This window comes from Tachyglossus aculeatus, chromosome 22 (assembly GCF_015852505.1).
Source record: "Tachyglossus aculeatus isolate mTacAcu1 chromosome 22, mTacAcu1.pri, whole genome shotgun sequence".
Lineage (NCBI taxonomy): Eukaryota > Metazoa > Chordata > Mammalia > Monotremata > Tachyglossidae > Tachyglossus > Tachyglossus aculeatus.
In genome coordinates, this window is record NC_052087.1 from 58,723,690 (window position 1) to 58,750,565 (window position 26,876).

At 53.2% G+C, this 26,876-nt stretch overlaps 1 protein-coding gene across 1 annotated transcript; it reads left to right on the forward strand.

The window, feature by feature from the left end:
• Window positions 1–6,058: 6,058 nt before the first annotated feature.
• Window positions 6,059–25,371, forward strand: CARNS1 (carnosine synthase 1). Its single transcript, XM_038764696.1, has 10 exons — window positions 6,059–6,102; window positions 11,791–11,810; window positions 12,379–12,661; window positions 12,856–12,945; window positions 13,260–13,750; window positions 14,240–14,444; window positions 14,848–14,933; window positions 17,498–17,729; window positions 18,856–19,121; window positions 24,053–25,371. Exons 2-10 carry the CDS (start codon window positions 11,808–11,810, stop codon window positions 25,277–25,279), a joined length of 2,883 nt encoding a protein of 960 aa, XP_038620624.1. The 5' UTR covers window positions 6,059–6,102; window positions 11,791–11,807; the 3' UTR covers window positions 25,280–25,371.
• Window positions 25,372–26,876: the final 1,505 nt, after the last annotated feature.

Consider the following 26,876-nt stretch of genomic DNA (forward strand, 5'->3'; position numbering starts at 1 on the left):
GGGTGAACGAGAGAGCGGAGTCGAGGATGACACCAAGGTCACGGGCTTGTGAGACGGGAAGGATGGTAGTGCCGTCCACAGTGACGGAAAAGTCAGGGAGAGGGCAGGGTTTGGGAGGGAAGATAAGGAGCTCGGTCTTGGATGTGTTGAGCTTTAGGTGGCGGGCAGACATCCCGGTGGAGATGTCCTGAAGGCAGGAGGAGACACGAGCCCGGAGGGCGAGAAAACGGGAGGAGATCTTCTTGATTACACTCTAATCAATCCATCATTGGCATTTATTGAGCACTTACTGAGCACTCTACTAAGCACTTGGGAGAATGTCGGTAGGTATGTTCCCTGCCCGTACCGGGCTTGCAGTCTAGAGAGGGAGGCAGACATTGAAATAAATTGCGGATAAGGACGCAAGTGCTGTGGGGCTGAGGATGGGGTGGATATCAGGTGTTTAAGAAGGACAGATCCAAGTGAGGCGGGGTGCGGGAAGGAGAGGGATTAGGGGAAATGAGGGCTTAATCCGGGAAGGCCTCCAGCAGGAGATGTGATTTTAATAACGCTTTGAGGGTGGGGAGAGTTGTGGTCTATCAGATAGGAAGTGGAAGGAGTTCCAAGCCAGAGAGAGGATACCTATTCTATTTAATAATAATAATAATAATGGTGGTATTTCTTAAGCGCTTACTATGTGCAAAGCACTGTTCTAAGCGCTGGGGGGGCTACAAGGTGATCAGGTTGTCCCACTTGGGGCTCACAGTCTTAATTCCCATTTTGCAGATAAGGTAACTGAGGCACAGAGAAGTTAAGTGGCTTGCCCACTTGGGGCTCACAGTCTTAATTCCCACTTTGCAGATAAGGTAACTGAGGCACAGAGAAGTTAAGTGGCTTGCCCAAGGTCACACAGCTGACAAGTGGCAGAGCCGGGATTCGAACCCATGACCTCTGACTCCCAAGCCCTCGCTCTTTCCACCGAGCCGTGGGATGACATGATGACGGGATGATATTTATTTTATTTTGTTAGTATGTTTGGTTTTGTTCTCTGTCTCCCCCTTCTAGACTGTGAGCCCACTGTTGGGTAGGGACTGTCTCTAGATGTTGCCAACTTGGACTTCCCAAGCGCTTAGTACAGTGCTCTGCACACAGTAAGCGCTCAATAAATACGATTGATTGATTGATGATTGTGGGTACGGGTTTGGCAGTGAGCTAGACGAGGTCAAGGTACAGTGAATAGGTTGGCGTTAGAGGAGCGAAGTGTGTGGGCTGGATAACTGTGGGAAATCACGTGGCTCAGTGGAAAGAGCCCGGGCTTTGGAGTCAGAGGTCACGGGTTCAAATCCCGGCTCCGCCGCTTGTCAGCTGTGTGACTTTGGGCAAATCACTTCACTTCTCTGGGCCTCAGCTCCCTCGTCTGTCAAATGGGGATGAAGACTGTGAGCCCCGCCGTGGGACAACCCGATCACCTTGTAACCTCCCCAGCGCTTAGAACAGTGCTTTGCACATAGGAAGCGCTTAATAAATGCCATCATTATTATTATTAAATCAACGAGGTAAGGTAGGAGGGGGTGGGCTGATTGAGTGCTCCAAAGCGGTTGGCGAGGAGTTTTTGTCTGATGGGGAGGTGAACGGGCAACCACTGGAAGTTCTTTGGGAGTGGGAATATGTAGACTGTGTAGACTTCTAGACTGTGAGCCTGCCCCTCTAATAATAATAATAATAATAATAATGATAGCATTTATTAAACGCTTACTATGTGCAAAGCACTGTTCTAAGCCCTGGGGAGGTTAACAAGGTGATCAGGTTGTCCCACGGGGGGCTCACAGTCTTCATCCCCATTTTCCAGATGAGGTAACTGAGGCCCAGAGAAGTGAAGTGACTTGCCCAAAGTCACACAGCTGATAAGTGGTGGAGCCGGGATTCAAACCCGTGACCTCTGACTCCAAAGCCCGGGCTCTCCCTCCCTCCAAAGCCCTACTGAGAGCTCACCTCCTCCAGGAAGACTTCCCACACTGAGCCCCCCCCCCCCTTGTCATTCATTCAGTCGTATTTATTGAGCGCTTACTGTGTGCAGAGCACTGTACTAAGCGCTTGGGAAGTACAAGTTGGCAACATATAGAGATGGTCCCTACCTAGCAACGGGCTCACGGTCTAGAAGGGGCTCCTAGTACATAATACATGTACATAATTATTTCTATATCTATTTTATTAATAAGGTGTATATAGCTATAATTCCATTTATTTTGATGGCATTGACGCCTGTCTACTTGTTTTGTTTTGCTGTCTGTCTCTCCCTTCTAGACTGTGAGCCCGTTTTTGGGTAGGGACTGTCTCTATATGTTGCTGAATTGTATTTTCCAAGCATTTAGTACAGTGCTCTGCACACAGTAAGCAGTCAATAAATTCATTCATTCATTCAATTGTATTTATTGAGCGCTTACTGTGTGCAGAGCACTGGACAAGTACAAGTCGGCGACATATAGAGACGGTCCCTGCCCAACAATGGGCTCGCAGTCTAGAAGGGGGAGATGGACAACAAAACGAAACAAGTAGACAGGCGTCAGAATAAATAGAATTATAGCTATATACCCATCATTAATAAAATAGAGTGGTAAATATGTACAAATAAAATAGAGTAATAAATATGTACAAATATATACAAGTGCTGTGGGGAGAGGAAGGGGGTAGGGAAGAGGATGGGAGGGGAGAAGGAGGAGGAGAGGAAAAATCCAGATGGAGATGTCCTGAAGATATATACATATTTATCTATTTTGATGGTATCGATATTTGTTTTGGTTTGTTGTCTGTCTTCCCCTTCTAGCCCGTGAGCCCGTTGTTGGGTAGGGACCGTCTCTATCTGTTCCCGAGTCCAAGTCTTCCCAAGCGCTTATTACAGTGCTCTGCACACAGAGAAGCAGCTTGGCTCAGTGGAACGAGCACGGGCTTGGGAGTCAGAGGTCCTGGGTTCAAATCCCGGCTCCGCCCCTTGTCAGCTGTGTGACTTTGGGCAAGTCACTTCACTTCTCTGGGCCTCAGTGACCTCATCTGGAAAATGGGGATGAAGACTGTGAGCCCCCCGTGGGACAACCTGATCTTGTAATCTCCCCAACGTGAGATTACAGTGCTTTGCACATAGTAAGTGCTTAATAAATGCCACCATTATTATTAAAATGGGGATGAAGACTGTGAGCCCCCCGTGGGACAACCTGATCTCCTTGTAATCTCCCCAACGTGAGATTGCAGTGCTTTGCACATAGTAAGTGCTTAATAAATGCCACCATTATTATTATTATTATCAAAATGGGGATGAAGACTGTGAGCCCCCCATGGGACAACCTGATCTCCTTGTAATCTCCCCAACGTGAGATTGCAGTGCTTTGCACATAGTAAGTGCTTAATAAATGCCACCATCATTATTATTATTAAAATGGGGATGAAGACTTTGAGCCCCCAGTGGGACAACCTGATCTCCTTGTAATCTTCCCAGCGTGAGATTGCAGTGCTTTGCACATAGTAAGTGCTTAATAAATGCCACCATTATTATTATTATTATTATTATCATCATCATCATTATTATTGTTAAAATGGGGATGAAGACTGTGAGCCCCCCGTGGGACAACCTGATCTCCATGTAATCTCCCCAGCGTGAGATTGCAGTGCTTTGCACATAGCAAGTGCTTAATAAATGCCACTGCTATTATTATTATTAAAATGGGGATGAAGACTGTGAGCCCCCCGTGGGACAACCTGATCTCCTTGTAATCTCACCAGCGTGAGATTGCAGTGCTTTGCACATAGTAAGTGCCTAATAAATGCCACCATTATTATCATTATTATTATTTGCACATAGTAAGCGCTTAATAAATGCCGTTATTATTATTATTAAAATGCAGATGAAGACTGTGAGCCCCCCGTGGGACAACCCGATCTTCCTGTAATCTCCCCAGCGTGAGATTGCAGTGCTTTGCACACAGTAAATGCTGAATAAATGCCACCATTATTATTATTATTATTTGAACATAGTAAGTGCTTAATAAATGCCATTATTATTAGTAGTAGTAAAATGGGGATGAAGACTGTGAGCCCTCCGTGGGACAACCTGATCTCCTTGTAATCTCCCCAGAGTGAGATTGCAGTGCTTTGCGCACAGTAAGTGTTTAATAAATGCCACCATTATTATTATAATTATTAGCACATCGTAAGTGCTTAATAAATGCCATTATTATTATTATTAAAATGGGGATGAAGACTGGGAGCCCCCCGTGGGACAACCTGATCACTTTGTATCCTCTCCAGCGCTTAGAGAGGTGTTTTGCACATAGTAATTGTTTAACTGGACTTCCCAAGCGCTTAATAATAATAATAATAATGATGGCATTTATTAAGTGCTTACTATGTGCTAAGCACTGTTCTAAGCGCTGGGGAGGTTACAAGGTGATCAGGTTGGCCCATGGGGGGCTCACAGTCTTGGTCCTTATTTTCCAGATGAGGTAACTGAGGCCCAGAGAAGTGAAGACTTCTAGACTGTGAGCCCGTTGTTGGGTAGGGACCGTCTCTAGATGTTGCCAACTTGGACTTCCCAAGCGCTTAGTCCAGTGCTCTGCACACAGTAAGCGCTCAATAAATACGATTGATTGATTGAAGACTTCTAGACTGTGAGCCCACTGTTGGGTAGGGACCGTCTCTATATGTTGCCAACTTGGACTTACCAAGCATTTAGTAATAATAATAATAATAATAATAATAGCATTTATTAAGTGCTTACTATGTGCAAAGCACTGTTCTAAGCGCTGGGGGGGATACAAGGTGTTCAGGTTGTCCCACGTGGGGCTCACAGTCTTCATCCCCATTTTCCAGATGAGGGAATGAGGCCCAGAGAAGTGAAGTGATTCGCCCAAAGTCACCCAGCTGACAATGGGCAGGGCCGGGATTTGAACCCATGACCTCCGACTCCAAAGCCCGGGCTCTTTCCATTGAGCCACGCTGCTTAGTCCAGTTGCTCTGCACACAGTGAGCGCTTAATAAATTTGGTTGAATGAATGAATGAATGAAAGAATGAACAAATGCCATAGTTGTTATAGCACCTGTATATATGTATATATCAATCAATCGTACTTATACGATTATATGCATATATACGATTATATGATTATATATATACACATATATACATATATATACATATATATATACATATATCCTCCCCCTTTTAGACTGTGAGAACACTGTTGGGTAGGGACTGTCTCTATATGTTGCCAACTTGTACTTCCCAAGCGCTTAGTCCAGTGCTCTGCACACAGTAAGCGCTCAATAAATACGATTGATGATGATGATGACGATGATCATCATCATCATATATACATATATACATCATATATATCATATATACATACACACATATACACGTATATCATATATATACATATATACATATATACGTGCATATATACGCATATATGATCTATTTATCATATGTCATATATATGCATATATATGATCTATATATCATATATCATATAGATCATATATATGTAGCATATATATAGATTATATATATTATATGATTGCTCTGCACATAGTAAGCGCTCAATAAATACGATTGATGATGATTATATGTATACACGATTATATGTATATATATATATACATCATATATATATGTTTGTACATAGTTATTACTCTATTTATTTATTTATTTTACTTGTACCTATCGCTTCTCTTTATTTTATTTTGTTAGTACGTTTGCTTTTGTTCTCTGTCTCCCCCTTCTAGACTGGGAGCCCACTGTTGGGTAGGGACTGTCTCTCTATGTTGCCAACTTGGACTTCCCAAGCGCTTAGTCCAGTGCTCTGCACACAGTAGGCGCTCAATAAATACGACTGATTGGTTATTATGATGATGATTTTTAGAGGAAGCGCTCCCCAAATCCGCTCGACTGGACGAACCGAGGGAAGGACGGTGGCTTAGGCCCCTCCCATCCCTGGGTACACAGGACCAGTCCCTCCCCTCTCCAGCCTCCTCCTGCTTTCTATAAAAAGCCCGGGCCACTAAATCCCGGGTCACAGGTGCCCGGACGAGCCTCGATTTACCCCCACCGAGCCACCTCGCCCGCTCAGCCAGGTACCCCCCGGCCCCCGGCCCCGGGATCTGGGCCAGCAACTGGGGAGGGGGCAACCCGGGCCTGGAGGAGGGGTCCCAACGGCCCATCAAGCCATCAATCAATCAATAAATCGTATTTATTGAGCGCTTACTGTGTGCAGAGCACTGGACTAAGCGCTTGGGAAGTCCAAGTTGGCAACAGCTAGAGACGGTCCCTACCCAACAGTGGGCTATTGCTATTTATTTTGTTTTGTTAATATGTTTTGTTTTGTTGTCTGTCTCCCCCTTCTAGACTGTGAGCCCGTTGTTGGGTAGGGGCTGTCTCTATATGTTGCCAACTTGGACTTCCCAAGCGCTTAGTACAGTGCTCTGCACACAGTAAGCGCCCTACCCAACAGTGGGCTATTCTATTTATTTTATTTTGTTAATACGTTTTGTTTTGTTCTCTGTCTCCCCCTTCTAGACTGTGAGCCCACTGTTGGGTAGGGGCTGTCTCTATATGTTGCCAACTTGGACTTCCCAAGCGCTTAGTACAGTGCTCTGCACACAGTAAGCGCCCTACCCAACAGTGGGCTATTCTATTTATCTTATTTTGTTAATGTGTTTTGTTTTGTTCTCTGTCTCCCCCTTCTAGACTGTGAGCCCACTGTTGGGTAGGGACTGTCTCTATATATGTTGCCAACTTGTACTTCCCAAGCACTTAGTACAGTGCTCTGCACACAGTAAGCGCTCAATAAATATGATTGATTGGGCTCACAGTCCAGCCTCCTTAGCTCCTGTCCATCCCCCCCGTCTTACCTCCTTCCCTTCCCCACAGCACCTGTATAGATGTATATATGTTTGTACATATTTATTACCCTATTTATTTATTTATTTTACTTGTACATATCTATTCTATTTATTTTATTTTGTTAGTATGTTTGGTTTTGTTCTCTGTCCCCCCCTTTTTGGACTGTGAGCCCACTGTCGGGTAGGGACTGTTTCTATATGTTGCCGACCTGTACTTCCCAAGCGCTTAGTACAGTGCTCTGCACACAGTAAGCGCTCAATAAATACGATTGATTGATTGATTGGGGCAACCCGGGGCTGAAGGAGGGGTCCCAACGGCCAATCAAGCAATCAATCAATCGTATTTATTGAGCGCTTACTGTGTGCAGAGCACTGGACTAAGCACTTGGGAAGTCCAAGTTGGCAACATCTAGAGACGGTCCCTACCCAACAGTGGGCTATTGCTATTTATTTTATTTTGTTAATATCTTTTTGTTTTGTTCTCTGTCTCCCCCTTCTAGACTGTGAGCCCACTGTTGGGCTATTCTATTTATTTTATTTTGTTAATATGTTTTGTTTTGTTCTCTGTCTTCCCCGTTCTAGACTGTGAGCCCACTGTTGGGTAGGGACTGTCTCTAGATTTTGCCAACTTGGACTTCCTAAGCGCTTAGTACAGTGCTGTGCACACAGTAAGCGCTCAATAAATATGATTGATTGATTGGGTTCACAGTCCAGCCTCTTAGCTCCTCAAAGGGAGGGGAAGGGGGGGTCTAGGCCGGGGAAAAAGGATCAACGACCAGGGGTCTGCCCCGCCACCCCTCCTCTCTCCCCCTTCCCTCTTCCCCCTTCCCTTTAATAATAATTTAATTGTTATTAAATAATAATAATAATAATAATGGAATTTATTAAGCATTTACTATGTGCAAAGCACTGTTCTTAGCGCTGGGGAGGTTTCCCCTGTCCCCTCCCGCCTCTCCCACCCCGCACACAGGGGCATCTCCTCCTCTGCTTCTCCTTCCCCAATAATAATAATAATAATGATGGTATCTGTTAAGCGCTTACTCTGGGCAAAGCACTGTTCTAATCATTCATTCATTCATTCAATCGTATTTATTGAGCGCTTATTGTGTGCAGAGCACTGTGCTAAGCGCTTGGGAAGTACAAGTTGGCAACAGAGTCGGTCCCTACGCAACAACAGGCTCACAGTTTAGGAGGGGGAGACAGACAACAAAACAAAACATATTAGCAGAGTCGAGGATGACACCATAATAATGATGATGATGGCATTTGTTAAGCGCTTACTGTGTGCAAAGCACTGTTCTAAGCGCTGGGGAGGTTTCCCCTGTCCCCTCCCGCCTCTCCCACCCCGCACACAGGTGCATCTCCTCCTCTGTTCCTCCTTCCCCGATAATAATAATAATAATAATGATGGTATCTGTTAAGCGCTTACTCTGGGCAAAGCACTGTTCTAATAATAATAATAATGGCATTTGTTAAGCGCTTACTATGTGCAAAGCACTGTTCTAAGCTCTGGGGAGGTTTCCCCTGTCCCCTCCCGCCTCTCCCACCCCGCACACAGGGGCATCTCCTCCTCTGCTCTTCCTTCCCTGATAATAATAATAATAATGATGGTATCTGTTAAGCGCTTACTCTGGGCAAAGCACTGTTCTAATAATAATAATAATAAAGGCATTTATTAAGCGCTTACTATGTGCAAAGCACTGTTCTAAGCGCCGGGGAGGTTATAAGGTCCGTTTCCCCTGTCCCCTCTTGCCTCTCCCACCCCGCACACAGGGGCGTCTCCTCCTCTGCTCCTCCTTCCCCGATAATAATAATAATAATATAATAAAAATAATGGTATCTGTTAAGTGCTTACTCTGGGCAAAGCACTGTTCTATTCATTCATTCATTCAATCGTATTTATTGAGCGCTTACTGTGTGCAGAGCACTGTGCTAAGCGCTTGGGTAGTACAAGTCGGCAACAAATAGAGATGGTCCCTACCCAACAGCGGGCTCACAGTCTAGGAGGGGGAGACAGACAACAAAACAAAACATATTAGCAGAGTCGAGGATGACACGATAATAATGATGATGATGGCGTTTGTTAGGCGCTTACTATGTGCAAAGCACTGTTCTAAGCACTGGGGAGGTTACAAGGACCGTTTACCCTGTCCCCTCCTGCCTCTCCCACCCTGCACACAGGGGCATCTCCCCCTCTGCTTCTCCTTCCCCGGTAATAATAATAATAATAATAATAATAATAATAATAATAATAAATCTGTTAAGCGCTTACTCTGGGCAAAGCACTGTTCTAATAATAATAATAATGATAGTATTTGTTAAGTGCTTACTATGTGCAAAGCACCATTCTAAGCGCTGGGGGGGGGGATACAAAGTGAGCAGGTTGTCCCACGTGGGGCTCACAGTCTTCATCCCCATTTGACAGATGAAGGAACTGAGGCTCAGAGAAGTGAAATGACTTGCCCAAGGTCACACAGCAGACATATGGCGGAGCCCTGATTCGAACCCGTGACCTCTGACTCCAAAGCCCGGGCTCTTCCCACTGAGCCGCGCTGCTTCTCTAAGCGCTGGGGAGGTTACAAGGGGATCAGATTGTCCCATGGGGGGCTCATAGTCTTCATCCCCATATGACAGAAGAGGCACAGAGAATAATAGTAATAATGATGGCATTTTATTAAGCGCTTACTAGGTGCAAAGCACTGTTCTAAGCGCTGGGGAGGTTACAAGGGGATCAGGTTGTCCCACGGGGGGGCTCACAGTCTTCATCCCCATTTGACAGACGAGGCCACTGAGGCCCAGAGAAGTGAAGCGACTGGCCCAAAGTCACCCGGCTGACAGTTGGCGGAGCCGGGATTTGAACCCGTGACCTCCGACTCCAAAACCCGGGCTCTTTCCACCGAACCACGCCGCTTCTCTGATTCCTCAGCCGACCTTCTTCCCACGGCCGGGAACCCGAGGAGAGGAGGGGAGGTGTCAGTGTAGCCCTGGACGCGGGGCGTCTGGGTTCTTGGGCCTAAGTGGGCCCAGAGCCCGGGGCCTCCGATAAGACGCTTAGTTGGTTGTTATTTCTCACTGAATGTCAAATCAATCAATCAATCAATCGTATTTATTGAGTGCTTATTGTGTGCAGAGCACTGTACTAAGCGCATGGGAAGTCCAAGTTGGCAACATATAGAGACGGTCAATCAATCAATCTTCAATCAATCGTATTTATTGAGCGCTTACTGTGTGCAGAGCACTGTACTAAGCGCATGGGAAGTCCAAGTTGGCAACATATAGAGACGGTCAATCAATCAATCTTCAATCAATCGTATTTATTGAGCGCTTACTGTGTGCAGAGCACTGTACTAAGTGCTTGGGAAGTCCAAGTTGGCAACATATAGAGACAGTCCCGACCCAACAGTGGGCTCACAGTCTAAAAGGGGGAGACAGAACAAAACCAAACATACTAACAAACTAAAATAAATAGAATAGATATGTACAAGTAAAATAAAGTAATAAATATGTACAAACATATATACATATATACAGGTATATACATATCAATCAATTGTATTTATTGAGCGCTTACTGTGTGGAGAGCACTGTACTAAGCGCTTGGGAAGTCCAAGTTGGCAACATCTAGAGACAGTCCCGACCCAACAGTGGGCTCACAGTCTAAAAGGGGGAGACAGAGAACCAAACCAAACATACTAACAAAAGAAAATAAATAGGATAGATATGTACAAGTAAAATAAATAAAGTAATAAACATGTACAAACGTATATACATATCAATCAATTGTATTTATTGAGTGCTTACTGTGTGCGGAGCACTGTACTAAGCGCTTGGGAAGTCCAAGTTGGCAACATATAGAGACAGTCCCGACCCAACAGTGGGCTCACAGTCTAAAAGGGGGAGACAGAGAACCGAACCAAACATACTAACAAAAGAAAATAAATAGAATAGATATGTACAAGTAAAAGAAATAAGGTAATAAACATGTACAAACATATATACAGGTGTATACATATCAATGTATATGCTGGTCCCTACCCAGCAGTGGGCTCACAGTCTAGAAGAATGCACACATCCCCCCCCAGCCCCGTTCCACACATCCCACCACGCAGCCAATCAATCAGTCGTGTTTATTGAGCGCTTACTGTGTGCACAGCACTGTACTAAGCGCTTGGGAAGGACAAGTTGGCAACCCATAGAGACAGTCCCTACCCAACAGCGGGCTCACAGTCCCTTGTGACGGGCCCCAGCCCTGACCCGAGAGTCCAGGGGTGTCATCGAGGCACCACCTAGGACACGGGGACCACCTCCCGCCGACTCGGGGGGCCCCGGACGGGGCCGGGGGCCGCGGGGACCCGAGCCGTGGGTTTGAACCTGCCGCCCCTTGGGTCCGAGGACTCTTCCCCCCCCTTGGGTGGGGGACGGAAGGGAGGGAGGGACCCGTTCTATATTTGGGCCTCAAGGTGACCTGCCCCCAGCCCCTGGGCAGCCACTCAAGACGGGCCGGTCTTGAAGGCCTGGGTTGCCCCCAACCAGGGCCTGGCACCAAATCAGCGGGCGCGACACAAACCCGCAGCCCACCAGAGACTTGTCTCTTGGAAAACCCTTCCCCTCGGGAACGTCCGGGCCCAGGGAGGGAGGGAGGACCGCTTGGCCTAGGCTCTTCCCCTCATTAAGCTCGCCGTGGCCTTGCCACTCTGATCAATCAAATTTATTGAGCGCTGACTGTGTGCAGAGCACTGGACTAAGCGCTTGGGAAGTCCAAGTTGGCAACATATAGAGACGGTCCCTACCCAACAGTGGGCTCACAGTCTACCGTAGCCTGCCCCGTGCATCCCAACGCCCCCTCCCTATCCCGCTCCTTGCGCTGAGGTGCCGTTCTCTTTCTTTCCCTCCCTCTCTCCCCCTCCACCTCCACCTCAGAATTTCCACTTGCAGAGATGGTGAGTCCCACCCTCCTTTTCGCTCCCTCTCCGTTGGAATTTGAGTTCTCCTGCCTCCCCCCTTTTCCTCTCCTCCACTCTGTCCATCTCGTCTCCGTCCTCGGTCCCCAGTGATCCGCAGAGCCCCCTCCGCCCCCTTCTCCCACCTCCACTCACCCCCGGAGTCCCGCCGGGTGGGTCCCTCCAAGGTGGATTTCCCAGAGGGATGGGAATGGGGTGGGGGGCTCGGTCCCGGCTGGAGTACCGGTGATTGAGGAGCCGCCCCACGGTCGACGACCGCTCTGTGGACCCCTTCTGCCAGGGCTTTTCCCGTTCCACAAGGGATCCCAGTGGTCCTAGGCCTCCTCCTCCTCCTCGTGGTGACTCCTAAGGGCCTCTCTCCTTGGTGTTTTCCCACTGGCCCCCGGCCTTACGGCTACCTGGGGCCTCTTCCACTCCATCCCCCAAGATGCCGAGCCCGGTTTGAGTCCTCATCCGGAAATCCCTGAAGCCCCTAGCCTCAGGGTGCCCTCTCCCCCCGCCGCCCCGGGCCCAAGGCTGGTGCCAACCCCCCGGCCCCCTCCCGCAGCTGTCCCTGGAACATATGGGACCGGACTGGGAGCTGCCCGGAGGCTCCAAGGACCAAGAGGAGGAACGGGAAGGGGCCGGGGAGCAGGGCGGAGGGGAAGGGCTGCCCCCGCACATCTCCCTTCGGGGCTCCTGGCGCCGGGACGTGAGCCTGGACTGCAAGGGGGCCCCGGAAGGGGAGGCGGACCGAGCTTGGACCACCTACTACTACGACCTGCTGCAGAGCTGCCTGCAGCAGGCCGGGCTCCCCGAGACGGCCGACCACACCGCGCGGCCCCAGCAAGGTACCCCAGGCCCGGGTCTGAGGGGGCGGCACGTCACCCCTAAGGGAGAGGCTCAGACACCGGGTGGACGGACGGCTGGACTTTCCAGGAGGGCAAGACTGGGACCGCCACGGCGCGGTGTGGGGCAGGGAGGGCGGAGGAGCCGGAGCAGGGCCGGGGCGAGCGGGCCACGAGACCACGACCTGTCTTTCCAGGCTGCCCTGGGGCTGAGGTGACCCTCTGTGTCCTGGGGTCACCCAGTTCCTTCCTGTCGGTCCTGCTGGAAGGGGGGACCCAGAGCCCAGGTAAGGCCGGGCCCCCGGGGAACTCCAGGGCCGGGACGGGAGCCCGGGCGAGGGTGGGACCGGCCGCCCGCCGCCCGTCGCCACGCTGCCGGAGGGCGACCGCCCCCGTGGGAGGGGCCCTGACCTATGGAAAAGGCCACGTGAGCTGGCGGCCCCGGCCATTCCCAAAATACCCCGGGCCCGGGCAGCTGCCCCGCATTCCGGCCTCGACAGCTGGGGATTCCCGGGAGGCGGGCGGCATTCCGAGGGGCGGGTCGGACCCCGGGCTTGGGACGGCCGCCCCCGCCTTGAGGTGCTCCCGCTCCCCCCCGCAGGAAACATGCTGCTGTGCCTGTCCCCGAGGTGGCTGGCCAAGGCCCCGCTGGCCGGGCGGCCCGGGGAGTCGTCCTTGCTGGTGGCCAAGGCCGTGGCCTTCCACCGCGGGGGGCTCACGTTGCTGCAGGAGTTTGCGCCCCCGCGTCGCGCCACCTACTTCCTGGCCAACTGGGGCCCGGGGGCGGGGGGCGGCCGGGAGGCGGGCGAGCTGGCGCGGGGGCTGGCCTGCCCCACGGGGGGCTCGGCGGAGCTGGCGCGGCTGCTGGAGGACCGGCTGGTGACCCGGCTGCTGCTGGCCCGGGCCGGCGGGCCGGCCGTGCCCCCCACCCTGGCCTTCGCCTACAAGCCGTCGACGCGGCTGCAGCAGGCGGCCGCCGGCGCCCCGGGCCTGCACGTGGCGGAGCTGGGTGGCAAGGAAGGGCAGGAGGGGCGGGTCCGGGAAGAGGTGGAGGCCTTCCTGAAGTCGGAGGCCCTGGGGGCGGCCTGCCAGGTAAGGGGCCACCCTAGGTGAAAAGCTGGTAAGCACTTAGTCCAGTGCTCTGCACGCAGTAAGCGCTCAATAAACACAATTGATGATGATGATGATGAAAGAAGCGGCGTGGCTCAGTGGGAAGAGCCCGGGCTTTGGAGCCAGAGGTCAGGGGTTCCAATCCCGGCTCCGCCGCACGTCTGCTGTGTGACCTTGGGCAAGTCACTTCACTTCTCTGAGCCTGTTACCTCATCTGGAAAATAGGGATTATGACAGTGAGCCCCATGCGGGACAAACTGATCACCTTGCATCCCCCCCCAGCGCTTAGAACAGTGCTTGGCACAGAGTAAGCGCTTAATAAATGCCGTTATTATTATGAAAGGAAGACCCCCCCGCCATCGCCCGTGGCCTCTCCCCGGGGAACCGTCGGGGCTCGGGGAGGGATTTGCTCCCTAGGGCGGGGAGGAGGCCTTCCCCGGGCCCGCCACCCCCGCCCCCGTCCCCTGCCAGGTGGCCGTGAAGCCGAGCGGTTGGCGTTGGCGCGGGGCCGGCGCCCTGAGCCTGCACCCGCGGGGGGAGCCCACCCCGGTGGTTCGCGCCGTGCTCCTGCTCCTGGAGAGGCTGGAGGAGGAAGAGAGCGTCCTGGTGGAGGCCGTGTGCCCCCCGGCCCGGCCCCTGCGCCCCGCCGCCCCGGGTGGGCCCGACCCCGCCGCAGGTACGGGGCTCCCACACTCAGCCCCTTCCTTCCTCTCCCCCTCCTCCACCTCCCCATCCCCTCCATCTTACCTCCCTCCCTTCCCCACAGCACCTGGATATACGTATAGATGTTTGTACAGATTTATTTTACTTGTACCTATCTATTCTATTAATTTTATTCGGTCAGTATGTTTGGTCTTGTTCTCTGTCCCCCCCTTTTAGACTGTGAGCCCACTGGTGGGTAGGGACCGTCTCTAGATGTTGCCAATTTGGACTTCCCAAGCGCTTAGTCCGGTGCTCTGCGCGTAGTAAGCGCTCGATAAATACGATTGATGATGATGAGGAGGTACGGCCGGGCCGGGCGGAGGGGGATGCGGCGCGGGCCTAGGCCCCCGGCCCTCACCTGGGCCCTCCCCGGCTAGGCCGCTCCCGCCCGGACCCAGACCTGGCCCTCCGCATCTGCACCGTGGTCTGCCGGACGCAGGGAGACCGGCCGCTCCTCAGCCAGGTGACGGCTCGAACCCGAGACCCGGGCCTCGACCGGCCTCCCTCCCAACCCTCCTGCCCCGGCGGGTCCCGGGGGTGCGGGTGGGCCACGAAGGGGAAACCTCCCAACCCTCGGGGTCCCTGACCAACGACCAGCGATAATAATAACGTTGGCATTTGTTAAGCGCTTACTATGTGCAGAGCACTGCTCTAAGCGCTGGGGGGATACAAGGTGATCAGGTTGTCCCACGTGGGGCTCCCAGTCTTCATCCCCATTTGACGGATGAGGTCACCGAGGCTCAGAGAAGTGAAGTGACTTGCCCAAGGTCACACAGCAGACATGTGGCGGAGCTGGGATTCGAACCCGTGACCTCTGACCCCGAAGCCCGGGCTCTTTCCACTGAGCCACGCTGCTTCCCTGCGACGTGACTTGGTGGGGCGGCGTGGCTCAGTGGGGAGAGCTTGGGCTTGGGAGTCAGGGGTCATGGGTTCAAATCCCAGCTCTGCGACTTTGGGCAGGTCACTTCACTTCTCTGGGCCTCAGTTCCCTCATCTGGAAAATGGGGATGAAGACTGTGAGCCCCCTGTGGGACAACCTGATCACCTTGTAACTTCTCCAGCGCTTAGAACAGTGCTTTGCACATAGTAAGCGCTTAATAAATGCCATTATTATTATTATTATTATTATTATTATTATTAATAAAGAGCCCGGGTCAGCCCCAGATTCTCGTCCCCCGGCCTTTGGGGTGACCTTGGCCGAGTCACTTCTTGGGGCCTCCGCCTCCTCACCTGCGGAAGGGAGATAAAGCACCTTCCCTTTAGGCTGTGTCATCTTGTGTCCATCTTGCTTGCAGAGAAGCAGCGTAGCTCAGTGGAAAAGAGCCCGGGCTTTGGAGTCAGAGGTCATGGGTTCAAATCCCAGCTCCGCCCATTGTCAGCTGTGTGACTTTGGGCAGGTCACTTCACTTCTCTGGGCCTCAGTTCCCTCATCTGGAAAATGGGGATGAAGACTGAAGTCACTTCACTTCTCTAGGCCTCAGTCCCCTCATCTGGAAAATGGGGATGAAGACTGTGAGCCCCACGGGGGACAACCTGATCACCTTGTATCCTCCCCAGCGCTTAGAACAGCGCTTTGCACATAGTAAGCGCTTAACAAATGCCAAAATTATTATTATTATTCCCCCAGCGCTTAGAATGGTGCATATAGTAAGCGCTTAACAAACGCCGTTGTTATTATTATTATTATCCCAGCGTTTAGTACCGTGCTGGGCACATAGCACTTAATAATAATAATGATGGTATTTGTTAAGCGCTTACTACATGCAAAGCACTGTTCTGAGCGCCGGGGGGATACAAGGTGATCAGGTTGTCCCACGGTGGGCTCACGGTCTTCACCCCCGTTTTACAGATGAGGGAACTGAGGCCCAGAGAATAATTATAATAATAATAATAATGATGTTGGTATTTGTTAAGCGCTTACTTTGTGCAAAGCACCGTTCTAAGCGCTGGGGGGATACAAGGTGATCAGGTTGTCCCACGGGGGGCTCACAGTCTTCATCCCCGTTTTACAGATGAGGGAACTGAGGCCCAGAGAATAATAATAATAATAATAATAATGATGGTATTTGTTAAGTGCTTACTATATGCAAAGCACTGTTCTAAGCGCTGGGGGGATACAAGGTGATCAGGTTGTCCCACGGGGGGCTCACAGTCTTCATCCCCGTTTTACAGATGAGGGAACTGAGGCCCAGAGAATACTAATAATAATAATGGTATTTGTTAAGCGCTTACTATATGCAAAGCACAGCTCTAAGCTCTGGTGTGGATATGAGGTGATCAGGTTGTCCCGCGGGGGGCTCACAGTCTTAATCCCCATTTTACAGATGAGGGAACTGAGGCCCAGAGAAGTGAAGTGACCGGCCCAAAGTCCCACAGCTGACAATTGGTGGAGCCGGAATTTGAACCCTTGACCTCTGACTCCAAAGCCCGGGCTGTTTTCCACTGAGCCACGCTGCTTCTCTTGAGCACTTCTCACTTCCCTTGAGCACTTAATAATAATAATAATGATGGCATTGATTAAGCGCTTACTATGTGCAAAGCACTGTTCTAAGCCCTGGGGAGGTTACAAGGCGATTAGGTTGTCCCTCAGGGGGGGCTCACAGTCTTCATCCCCATTTTACAGATGAAGTAATAATAATGATGGTATTTGTTAAGCGCTTACTATGTGCCAAGCACTGTTCTAAGCGCTGGGGGAGATACAAGGTCATCCGGTTGTCCCACGTGGGGCTCACAATCTTCATCCCCATTTTACAAATGAGGTAATAACGATGGTATTTGTTAAGTGCTTACTTTGTGCCAGGCACTGTTCTAAGCGCTGGGGGAGATACAAGGTGATCAGGTTGTCCCACAGGGGGCTCAGAGTCTTCATCCCCATTTTCCAGATGAGGGAACTGAGGCCCAGAGAAGTGAAGTGACTTGCCCAAAGTCACACAGCTGACGGTTGGTGGAGGTGGGAAATGCCACAGCCTTGAGCGGGCCGGGAGGCGGGGAGGGTCCGGGCCGGGCTCTGACTGGCGGCGTGCCCAGGTGGTGTGCGGCGTGGGCCGGGCGGACGGCCCGCTGCGCCATCAGGCGACCCTGCCCCAGACGCTGGAGCTGGCGCTGGCCCGGTGTGGGTGGCCCGAGCCCGGGACCACTGAGGCGCTGAGGGGGCAACTGGAGGCGGCGGCGGAAGCAGCCTTGGGCGCCGTCCTGGAGATGGAGGCCACGCTGACCCCGGAGCAGCGCGGAGGGCCCCACGCCCAGACGGACTTCATCTGTGAGTCCCGTCCACCCGCCCGCCCCGTGACCCTCCTATCCTCTCCATCCACACCACTACCCTGCTCGTTCAAGGTCTCATCCTACCCTGTCTGGACTACTGCACCAGCCTTCTCTCTGATCTCCCATCCTCGTGTCTCTCCCCACTTCAATCCATCCTTCACGCCGCTGCCCGGATTGTCTTTGTCCAGAAACGCTCTGGGCATGTCACTCCCCTCCTTGAAAATCTCCAGTGGCTACCAATCAATCTGCGCATCGGGCAGAAACTCCTCACCCTGGGCTTCCAGGCTGTCCATCCATCCCCTGGCCCCCTCCTACCTCCCCTCCCTTCTGTCCTTCTCCAGCCCAGCCCGCACCCTCCGCTCCTCCGCCGCTAATCTCCTCACCGTACCTCGCTCTCACCTGTCCCGCCATCGACCCCCGGCCCACATCATCCCCCGGGCCCGGAATGCCCCCAATCCCTCTGCCCATCCGCCAAGCTTGCTCTCTTCCTCCCTTCAAGGCCCTGCTGAGAGCTCACCTCCTCCAGGAGGCCTTCCCACACTCAGCCCCTTCCTTCCTCTCCCCGTCGTCCCCCTCTCCATCCCCCCCATCTTACCTCCTTCCCTTCCCCACAGCACCTGTATATATGTATAAGATTTATTACTCTATTTATTTATTTATTTTACTTGTCCATATCTATTCGATTTATTTTATTTTGTTAGTATGCTTGGTTTTGTTCTCTGTCTCCCCCTTATAGACTGTGAGCCCACTGTCGGGCAGGGACCGTCTCTATATAATGAAGGCATTTATAAAGCACTTACTATGTGCCAAGCACTGTTCTAAGCGCTGGGGAGGTTACAGGGTGATCAGGTTGTCCCACGGGGGGCTCACAGTCTTAATCCCCATTTTACAGATGAGGTCACTGAGGCTCAGAGAAGTGAAGTGACTTGCCCAAAGTCCCACAGCTGACAAGTGGCGGAGCCGGGATTTGAACCCATGACCTCTGACTCCAAAGCCCGGGCTCTTTCCACTGAGCCACGCTGCTTCTCAATATGTTGCCAAGTGCTTTGTCCAGTGCTCTGCACACAGTAAGCGCTCAATAAGAACGATCGATTGATTGATTGACCCCGGCCCGTCCCCTCCAGGTGCGGACTTCGCGCTGACCGCCGTGGGCCAGAGGCTGACCTTGGTGGCCCTGGAGCTGAACGGCTGCCTGTGCCTGGAAGCGTGCGGGGTCCTGGAGGGGCCGCGGGCCGGGCCCGGGGCCGAGGGGGCGGCCGGACCCTTGGTGGAGACCATGCTGCGACGCTCGGCGCGCTGCCTCATGGAGGGCAAGCACCTGCTCATCATCGGGGCCGGCGGGGTCAGCAAGAAGTTCGTGTGGGAGGCGGCCAGGGACTACGGGCTCAAGGTGAGCGGGGCCGGGCCCGGGGGGAGGCGCTTACTCTGTGCCAAGCACTGTTCAAAGCGCTGGGGAGCTTACAAGGTGACCGGGTTGTCCCACGGGGGGCTCACAGTCTTAATCCCCATTTTCCAGATGAGGGAACTGAGGCACAGAGAGGTTAAGTGGCGATCGGCCGGGGGAGGCTGGAGGGGTCATCAAGGCCTGGCTGAGGAGGGGATAATAATAATAATAATAATGATGATGATGGCATTTATTAAGCGCTTACTATGCGCAAAGCACTGTTCAAAGCGCTGGGGAGCTTACAAGGTGACCAGGTTGACCCACGGGGGGCTCACAGTCTTAATCCCCATTTTCCAGATGAGGGAACTGAGGCACAGAGAGGTTAAGTGGCGATCGGCCAGGGGAGGCTGGAGGGGTCATCAAGGCCTGGCTGAGGAAAGGATAATAATAATAATAATAATGATGATGATGGCATTTATTAAGCGCTTACTATGCGCCAAGCACTGTTCAAAGCGCTGGGGAGGTTACAAGGTGACCAGGTTGTCCCACGGGGGGCTCACAGTCTTAATCCCCATTTTCCAGGTGAGGGAACTGAGGCACAGAGAAGTGAAGTGGCGATCGGCCAGGGGAGGCTGGAGGGGTCATCAAGGCCTGGTTGAGGAGGGGATAATAATAATAATGATGATGATGGCATTTATTAAGCGCTTACTCTGTGCCAAGCACTGTTCAAAGCGCTGGGGAGGTTACAAGATGACCAGGTTGTCCCACGGGGGGCTCACAGTCTTAATCCCCATTTTCCAGATGAGGGAACTGAGGCACAGAGAGGTTAAGTGGTGAACAGCCAGGGGAGGCTGGAGGGGTCATCAAGGCCTGGCTGAGGAAAGGATAATAATAATAATAATAATGATGATGATGGCATTTATTAAGCGCTTACTATGTGCCAAGCACTGTTCAAAGCGCTGGGGAGGTTACAAGGTGACCAGGTTGTCCCACGGGGGGCTCACAGTCTTAATCCCCATTTTCCAGATGAGGGAACTGAGGCACAGAGAGGTTAAGTGGCGAACGGCCAGGGGAGGCTGGAGGGGTCATCAAGGACTGGCTGAGGAGGGGATAATATTAATAATAATAATGATGATGGCATTTATTAAGCGCTTACTATGTGCCAAGCACTGTTCAAAGCGCTGGGGAGGTTACAAGGTGACCAGGTTGTCCCACGGGGGGCTCACAGTCTTAATCCCCATTTTCCAGGTGAGGGAACTGAGGCACAGAGAAGTGAAGTGGCGATCGGCCAGGGGAGGCTGGAGGGGTCATCAAGGCCTGGTTGAGGAGGGGATAATAAAAATAACAACAATGATGATGGCATTTATTAAGCGCTTACTCTGTGCCAAGCACTGTTCAAAGCGCTGGGGAGGTTACAAGGTGACCAGTTGTCCCACGGGGGGCTCACAGTCTTAATCCCCATTTTCCAGATGAGGGAACTGAGGCAAACGGCCAGGGGAGGCTGGAGGGGTCATCAAGGCCTGGCCTGAGGAGGGGATAATAATAATAATAATAATAATGATGATGATGGCATTTATTAAGCACTTACTATGTGCAAAGCACTGTTCAAAGCGCTGGGGAGGTTACAAGGTGATCAGGTTGTCCCACGGGGGGGCTCACATTCTTAATCCCCATTTTACAGATGAGGTAACTGAGGCCCAGAGAATCAATCAATCAATCAATCAATCGTATTTATTGAGCACTTACTGTGTGCCGAGCACTGGACTAAGCGCTTGGGAAGTACAAGTTGGCAACACATAGAGACAGTCCCTACCCAACAGTGGGCTCACAGTCTAAAAGGGGGAAAAGTTAAGAAGACTTTTAAGAGAAGTGAAGTGACTTGCCCGAAGTCACACAGCTGACAATTGGCGGAGCCGGAATTTGAACCCGTGACCTCTGATTCCAAAGCCCGGGCTCTTATCCATTGAGCCACGCTGCTTCTCGGGTGGAGGCAGGTGGCCGGCCGAACCAATTTGGCCACCCGGTGATGGTCCGGGGATCTGGGGATCCCCTTCTAGACTGGGAGCCCACTGTTGGGTAGGGACCGTCTCTATATATTGCCAACTTGTCCTTCCCAAGCGCTTAGTCCAGTGCTCTGCACACAGTAAGCGCTCAATCAATACGATTGAATGAATGAATGGAGCAGGGCTGGCCCTCCTGGGCAGGGAGGGGACTTCTGTTCCTTCATTCATTCAGTCGTATTTATTGAGCGCTTACTGTGTGCAGAGCACTGCAGTAAGCGCTTAGGAAGTCCAAGTTGGCAACAGGTAGAGACAGTCCCTACCCAACAACGGGCTAACAGTCTAGAAGGGGGAGACAGACGACCAAACGAAACACGTGGACAGGTGTCAAGTCGTTAGAATAAATAGAAATAAAGCTAGATTCATTCATTCAATCGTATTTACTGAGTGCTTACTTTGTGCAGAGCACTGGACTAAGCGCTTGCGAAGCACAAGTCGGCAATAGAGAGAGACGGTCCCTACCCAACAACGGGCTCACAGTCTAGAAGGGGGAGACAGACGACCAAACGAAACACGTGGACAGGTGTCAAGTCGTCAGAATAAATAGAAATAAAGCTAGATTCATTCATTCATTCGTATTTATTGAGCACTTACTGTGTGCAGAGCACCATACTAAGCGCTTAGGAAGTCCAGCATAGAGAGACGTCCCCTACCCAACAACGGGCTCACAGTCTAGAAGACACACATCATTGACAACTTGTACTTCCCAAGCGCTTAGTACAGTGCTCTGCACACAGTAAGCGCTCAATAAATACGATTGATTGATTGACAAAATAAATAGAACAGTAAAAAGAGCACAGGGGTCCCGCAGAGCACCGTACTAAGCGCTTAGGAAGTCCAACGTAGAGAAACGGTCCCTGCCCAACGGCGGGCTCACAGTCTAGAAGACGCACATCATTGACAACTTGTACTTCCCAAGCACTTAGTACAGTGCTCTGCACACAGTAAGCGCTCAATAAATACAATCGATTGATTGATTGATTGACAAAATAAATAGAACAGTAAAAAGAGCACAGGGGTTCCGCAGAGCACCGTACTAAGCGCTTAGGAAGTCCAACGGAGAGAGATGGTCCCTGCCCAACAACGGGCTGACAGTCTAGAAGACGCACATCATTGACAACTTGTACTTCCCAAGCTCTTAGTACAGTGTTCTGCACACAGTAAGCTCTCAATAAATACGATCGATTGATTGATTGACAAAATAAATAGAATAGTAAAAAGAGCACAGGGGTTCCGCAGAGCACCGTACTAAGCGCTTAGGAAGTCCAACACAGAGAGACGTCCCCTACCCAACAACAGGCTCACAGTCTAGAAGACGCACATCATTGACAACTTGTACTTCCCAAGCGCTTAGTACAGTGCTCTGCACACAGTAAGTGCTCAATAAATACGATTGTTTGATTGATTGACAAAATAAATAAAACAGTAAAAAGAGCACAGGGGTTCCGCAGAGCACCGTACTAAGCGCTTAGGAAGTCCAACATATAGAGAGAGGGTCCCTACCCAACAACGGGCTCACAGTCTAGAAGCCGCACATCATTGACAAAATAAATGGAACAGTTAAAAGAGCACAGGGGTTCCGCAGAGCACTGTCCTAAGCGCCTAGGAAGGCCGACGTATAGAGAGAGGGTCCCTGCCCAACAACGGGCTGACAGTCTAGAAGACGCACATAACTGACCAAAGAAATCGACCATTCATTCATTCATTCGATCGTATGGCTTGAGCGCCGACTGTGTGCAGAGCACTGGACCGAGCGCTTGGGAAGTCCCAGTTGGCAACGTAGAGAGACGGTCCCTACCCAACCGCGGGCTCACCATCCAGAACAATCAATCAATCATTCAGTCGTATTTATTGAGCGCTTACTGTGTGCAGAGCACCGTACTAAGTGCTTGGGAAGTCCAAGTCGGCAACATATAGAGACAGCCCCTACCCAACAGTGGGCTCACAGTCTCAAAGGGGGAGACGGAGATCAAAACCAAACATACTAACAAAATGAAATAAATAGAATAGATATGTACAAGTAAAATAAAGAGTAATAAATATGCACAAACATATGTACATCAATCAATTGTATTTATTTAGCGCTTACTGTGTGCAGAGCACTGTACGAAGCGCTTGGGAAGTCCAAGTTGGCAACATATAGAGACAGTCCTTACCCAACAGTGGGCTCACAGTCTCAAAGGGGGAAGACAGAGAACAAAACCAAACATACTAACAAGATAAAATAAATAGAATACATATGTACAATTAAAATAAATAGCGTAATAAATATGTACAAACATATATACATCAATCAATCATCGTATTTATTGAGCGCTTACTGTGTGCAGAGCACTGGACTAAGCGCTTGGGAAGTCCAAGTTGGCAACGTATAGAGACAGCTCCTACCCAACAGTGGGCTCACCGTCTCAAAGGGGGAGACAGAACAAAACCAAACATACTAACAAGATAAAATAAATGGAATAGATGTGTACAAGTAAAATAAATAGAGTAATAAATCCGTACAAACATACATACATATATACAGGTGCTGTGGGGAAGGGAAGGAGGTAAGACGGGGGGACGAGGGGGAGAGGAAGGAGGGGGCTGAGTGTGGGAAGGCCTTCCGGAGGAGGTGAGTTCTCAGGAGGGATTTGAAGGGAGGAAGAGAGCGAGCTCGGCGGATGGGCGGAGGGATTGGGGGCATTCCGGGCCCGGGGGACGAGGCGGGCCGGGGGTCGACGGCGGGCCGGGCGAGAACGAGGCCTAACGGTGAGGAGGAGAGCGGGCCGAGGAGCGCAACAGTGGCGAGAGCGCGGGCCGAGGGGTCGGGGAGCCGAGCCGGGGCCCCGCGCCCACTCTCCGCCTTGCCGGGCCCGCCATCCGCCCCCCCGCCAGCTGCACCTGGTGGAGTCGGACCCCAACCACTACGCGTCGCAGCTGGCGCAGACCTTCCTGCACTTCGACTTGACGGAGCACCGGCTGGACGAGGAGCACGCGGCGCAGCTGGCGGAGCTGGTCCGGGCCCGCGGGCTGCGCCTGGACGGCTGCCTCTCGTACTGGGACGACTGCCTGGTGCTGACGGCGCTGCTGTGCCGGGAGCTGGGCCTGCGCTGCAGCCCGCCGGCGGCCGTGCGGCTGGCCAAGCAGAAGAGCCGCACGCAGCGGCACCTGCTGCGCTGCCGCGGCCCCCGCTGGCCCGGGCCGGCCCTGTACGCGGTGCCCTGCTGCCCGCTGCGGAGCCCGGCCGACGTGGAGCGGGCGGCCCGCCGGGTGCCCCTGCCGGGCGTCATGAAGCTGGAGTTCGGGGCCGGGGCGGTGGGCGTGCGGCTGGTGGAGGACGGCCCCCAGTGCCAGGCCCACTTCGGCAAGATCGCCCGCGAGCTGCGGGGCGAGGCCGACCGGCCGGGCATCGGGCTGGGCTGGGGCAACGCCATGCTGCTCATGGAGTACGTGGCGGGCACGGAGCACGACGTCGACCTGGTCCTGTTCGGGGGCCGGCTCCTGGGCGCCTTCGTCTCGGACAACGGGCCCACGCGCCTGCCGGGCTTCACGGAGACGGCGGCCCGCATGCCCACGGGCCTGGCGCCCGAGGCGGAGGCGCAGCTGGTGCGGGCCGCCCACCAGTGCTGCCTGGGCTGCGGCCTGCTGGACGGCGTCTTCAACGTGGAGCTGAAGGTGACGGCCGCGGGGCCGCGGCTCCTGGAGATCAACCCCCGCCTGGGCGGCTTCTACCTGCGCGACTGGATCCGGGAGCTGTACGGCGTCGACCTGTTCCTGGCCGCCGCCATGGTGGCCTGCGGCCTGGCGCCCGCCCTGCCCGCGCGGCCCCGCGCCCGGGCCCACCTGGCGGGCGTCATGTGCCTGGGCTCCCAGCACCTGCGGGCCCTGAGGACGGCCGCCAGCCGCCAGGCCCTGCAGGCCCTGCAGGCCCGGGGCCTCGTCCGCCTCAACCTCCTGGAGGAGGAGCCGCTGCCCGCCGAGTACGAGGAGCCCTACTGCAGCCTGGCCTGCGCCGGCCCCAGCGCCCCCGAGGCCCGCCAACGCCTCCTCGGCCTCTGCCAGGGCCTGGGCGTCGACTCCCCCGACTACCCCGTGGCCCACTTCCTCTCCCACTTCGAGTAGCCCCCGCCGTCGCCGCGGAGGCGGGAGACGGGGCCGGGGGGACGGCGGAGGAGGACCGGGACCCGCCCCGCCACGCTCTCGTCCGGGCCCTCGGCGGCGGTCGGGGCGTCCCGATCCCCCCCGCCCCGTCCGCCCCGCTCCCCGGGCCCCGCCGAGGGCGCAGCGGGCCTCGCGTCGACCTCCCGCGTGCCCTGTCCGTCCCGCCCGGCCCGGGCGAGGACGCCTCCGCCGGGATCCGGGCCCGGATCGGCCGCCGGACCCCCGCTCGGCCCGGCGGGACGCGCTCGCGGCGCCGGAGGGATCGGCCGAGGGGCCGGCGTGGCCCCGGTGGCGCCGGGACGGCGGCCTGCGCGGGTGAAAGCCGGGGCGGGGAGGGAAGGGGCCTCCGTCCCCGCCCCGGGCCGCTCGGCCTGTTCGGTCGCGGCCGTCGAGCGCTTCCGGGGCGCGGAGCGCCGGACCGGGCGCTCGGGCAGTCCGGGTCGGCCGCAGCGAGGGACCGTCCCTACCCGACAGCGGGCTCACGGTCTAGACGGGGGGAGACGGACGGCAAAACGAAACGTAGTCACGCAATAAAAGAATAGCGTAGAGACGGTCCACGGAGTCCGCGTCTTACTCTGTATTAATCAATCAATCAATCGTATTTATTGAGCGCTTACTGCGTGCAGAGCACTGGACTAAGCGCTTGGGAAGTAAAAGTTGGCCACATACAGAGACGGTCCCTACCCAACAGTGGGCTCACGGTCTAAAAGGGGGAGACGGAGAACGAAACCAAACATACTAACAAAATAAAATAAATAGAACAGATGTGTACAAGTAAAATAAATAGAGTAATAAATATGCACAAACATATATACGTATAGACAGGTGCTGTGGGGAAGCGTTTAACAGATACCACAATAATTAATACGATTATTAGTACATCCGCACAGACCACCACTCTTCCTACTTCCAAAGCCTTTTTAAGATCACATCCTCAACCAAGAGGTGCTGCCCAATTAAGCCTTCATCTTCTCTCCCCCCTCCCTCTCCCTTCTGTGTCGCTTAGGCACTTTGAACTTTACCCTTAATTGATTTTAATGTCCGTCTCCCCCCCTAGACTGTAAACTCCCGGTGGACAGGGAACACGTCTACCGACTCTGTCGTAGCGTGCTCTCCCAAGGGCTTAGGCCAGTGCTCTGCCATTGATTGACTGGCCGATTACATGGAGGTTGCACTTGACGGACAGCAAGAGCCCACCACCAAGCCTTAACAAACTCGCCCTCCTGCTCCGATTAACCCGAATCCCCCGGGTCCGACCGCAAGTCCGGCGGGACCCCCGCGCCCCTCGGGACGCGGGCCCAGACGCCACAGGGTGGATCGGTGTGGACGGCGGGAAGCCGCGTGGCTCGGTGGAAAGAGCCCGGGCTTTGGAGTCATCCAATCAATCAATCAATCGATCGATCGTATTTATTGAGCGCTTACTGAGTGCAGAGCACTGGACTAAGCGCTTGGGAGGGCCGAGTTGGCCACGTAGAGAGGCGGTCCCTACCCCACAACGGGCTCGCGGTCGGGGGTTCGAATCCCGGCGCCTCCCACCGTCAGCCGGGTGACTTTGGGC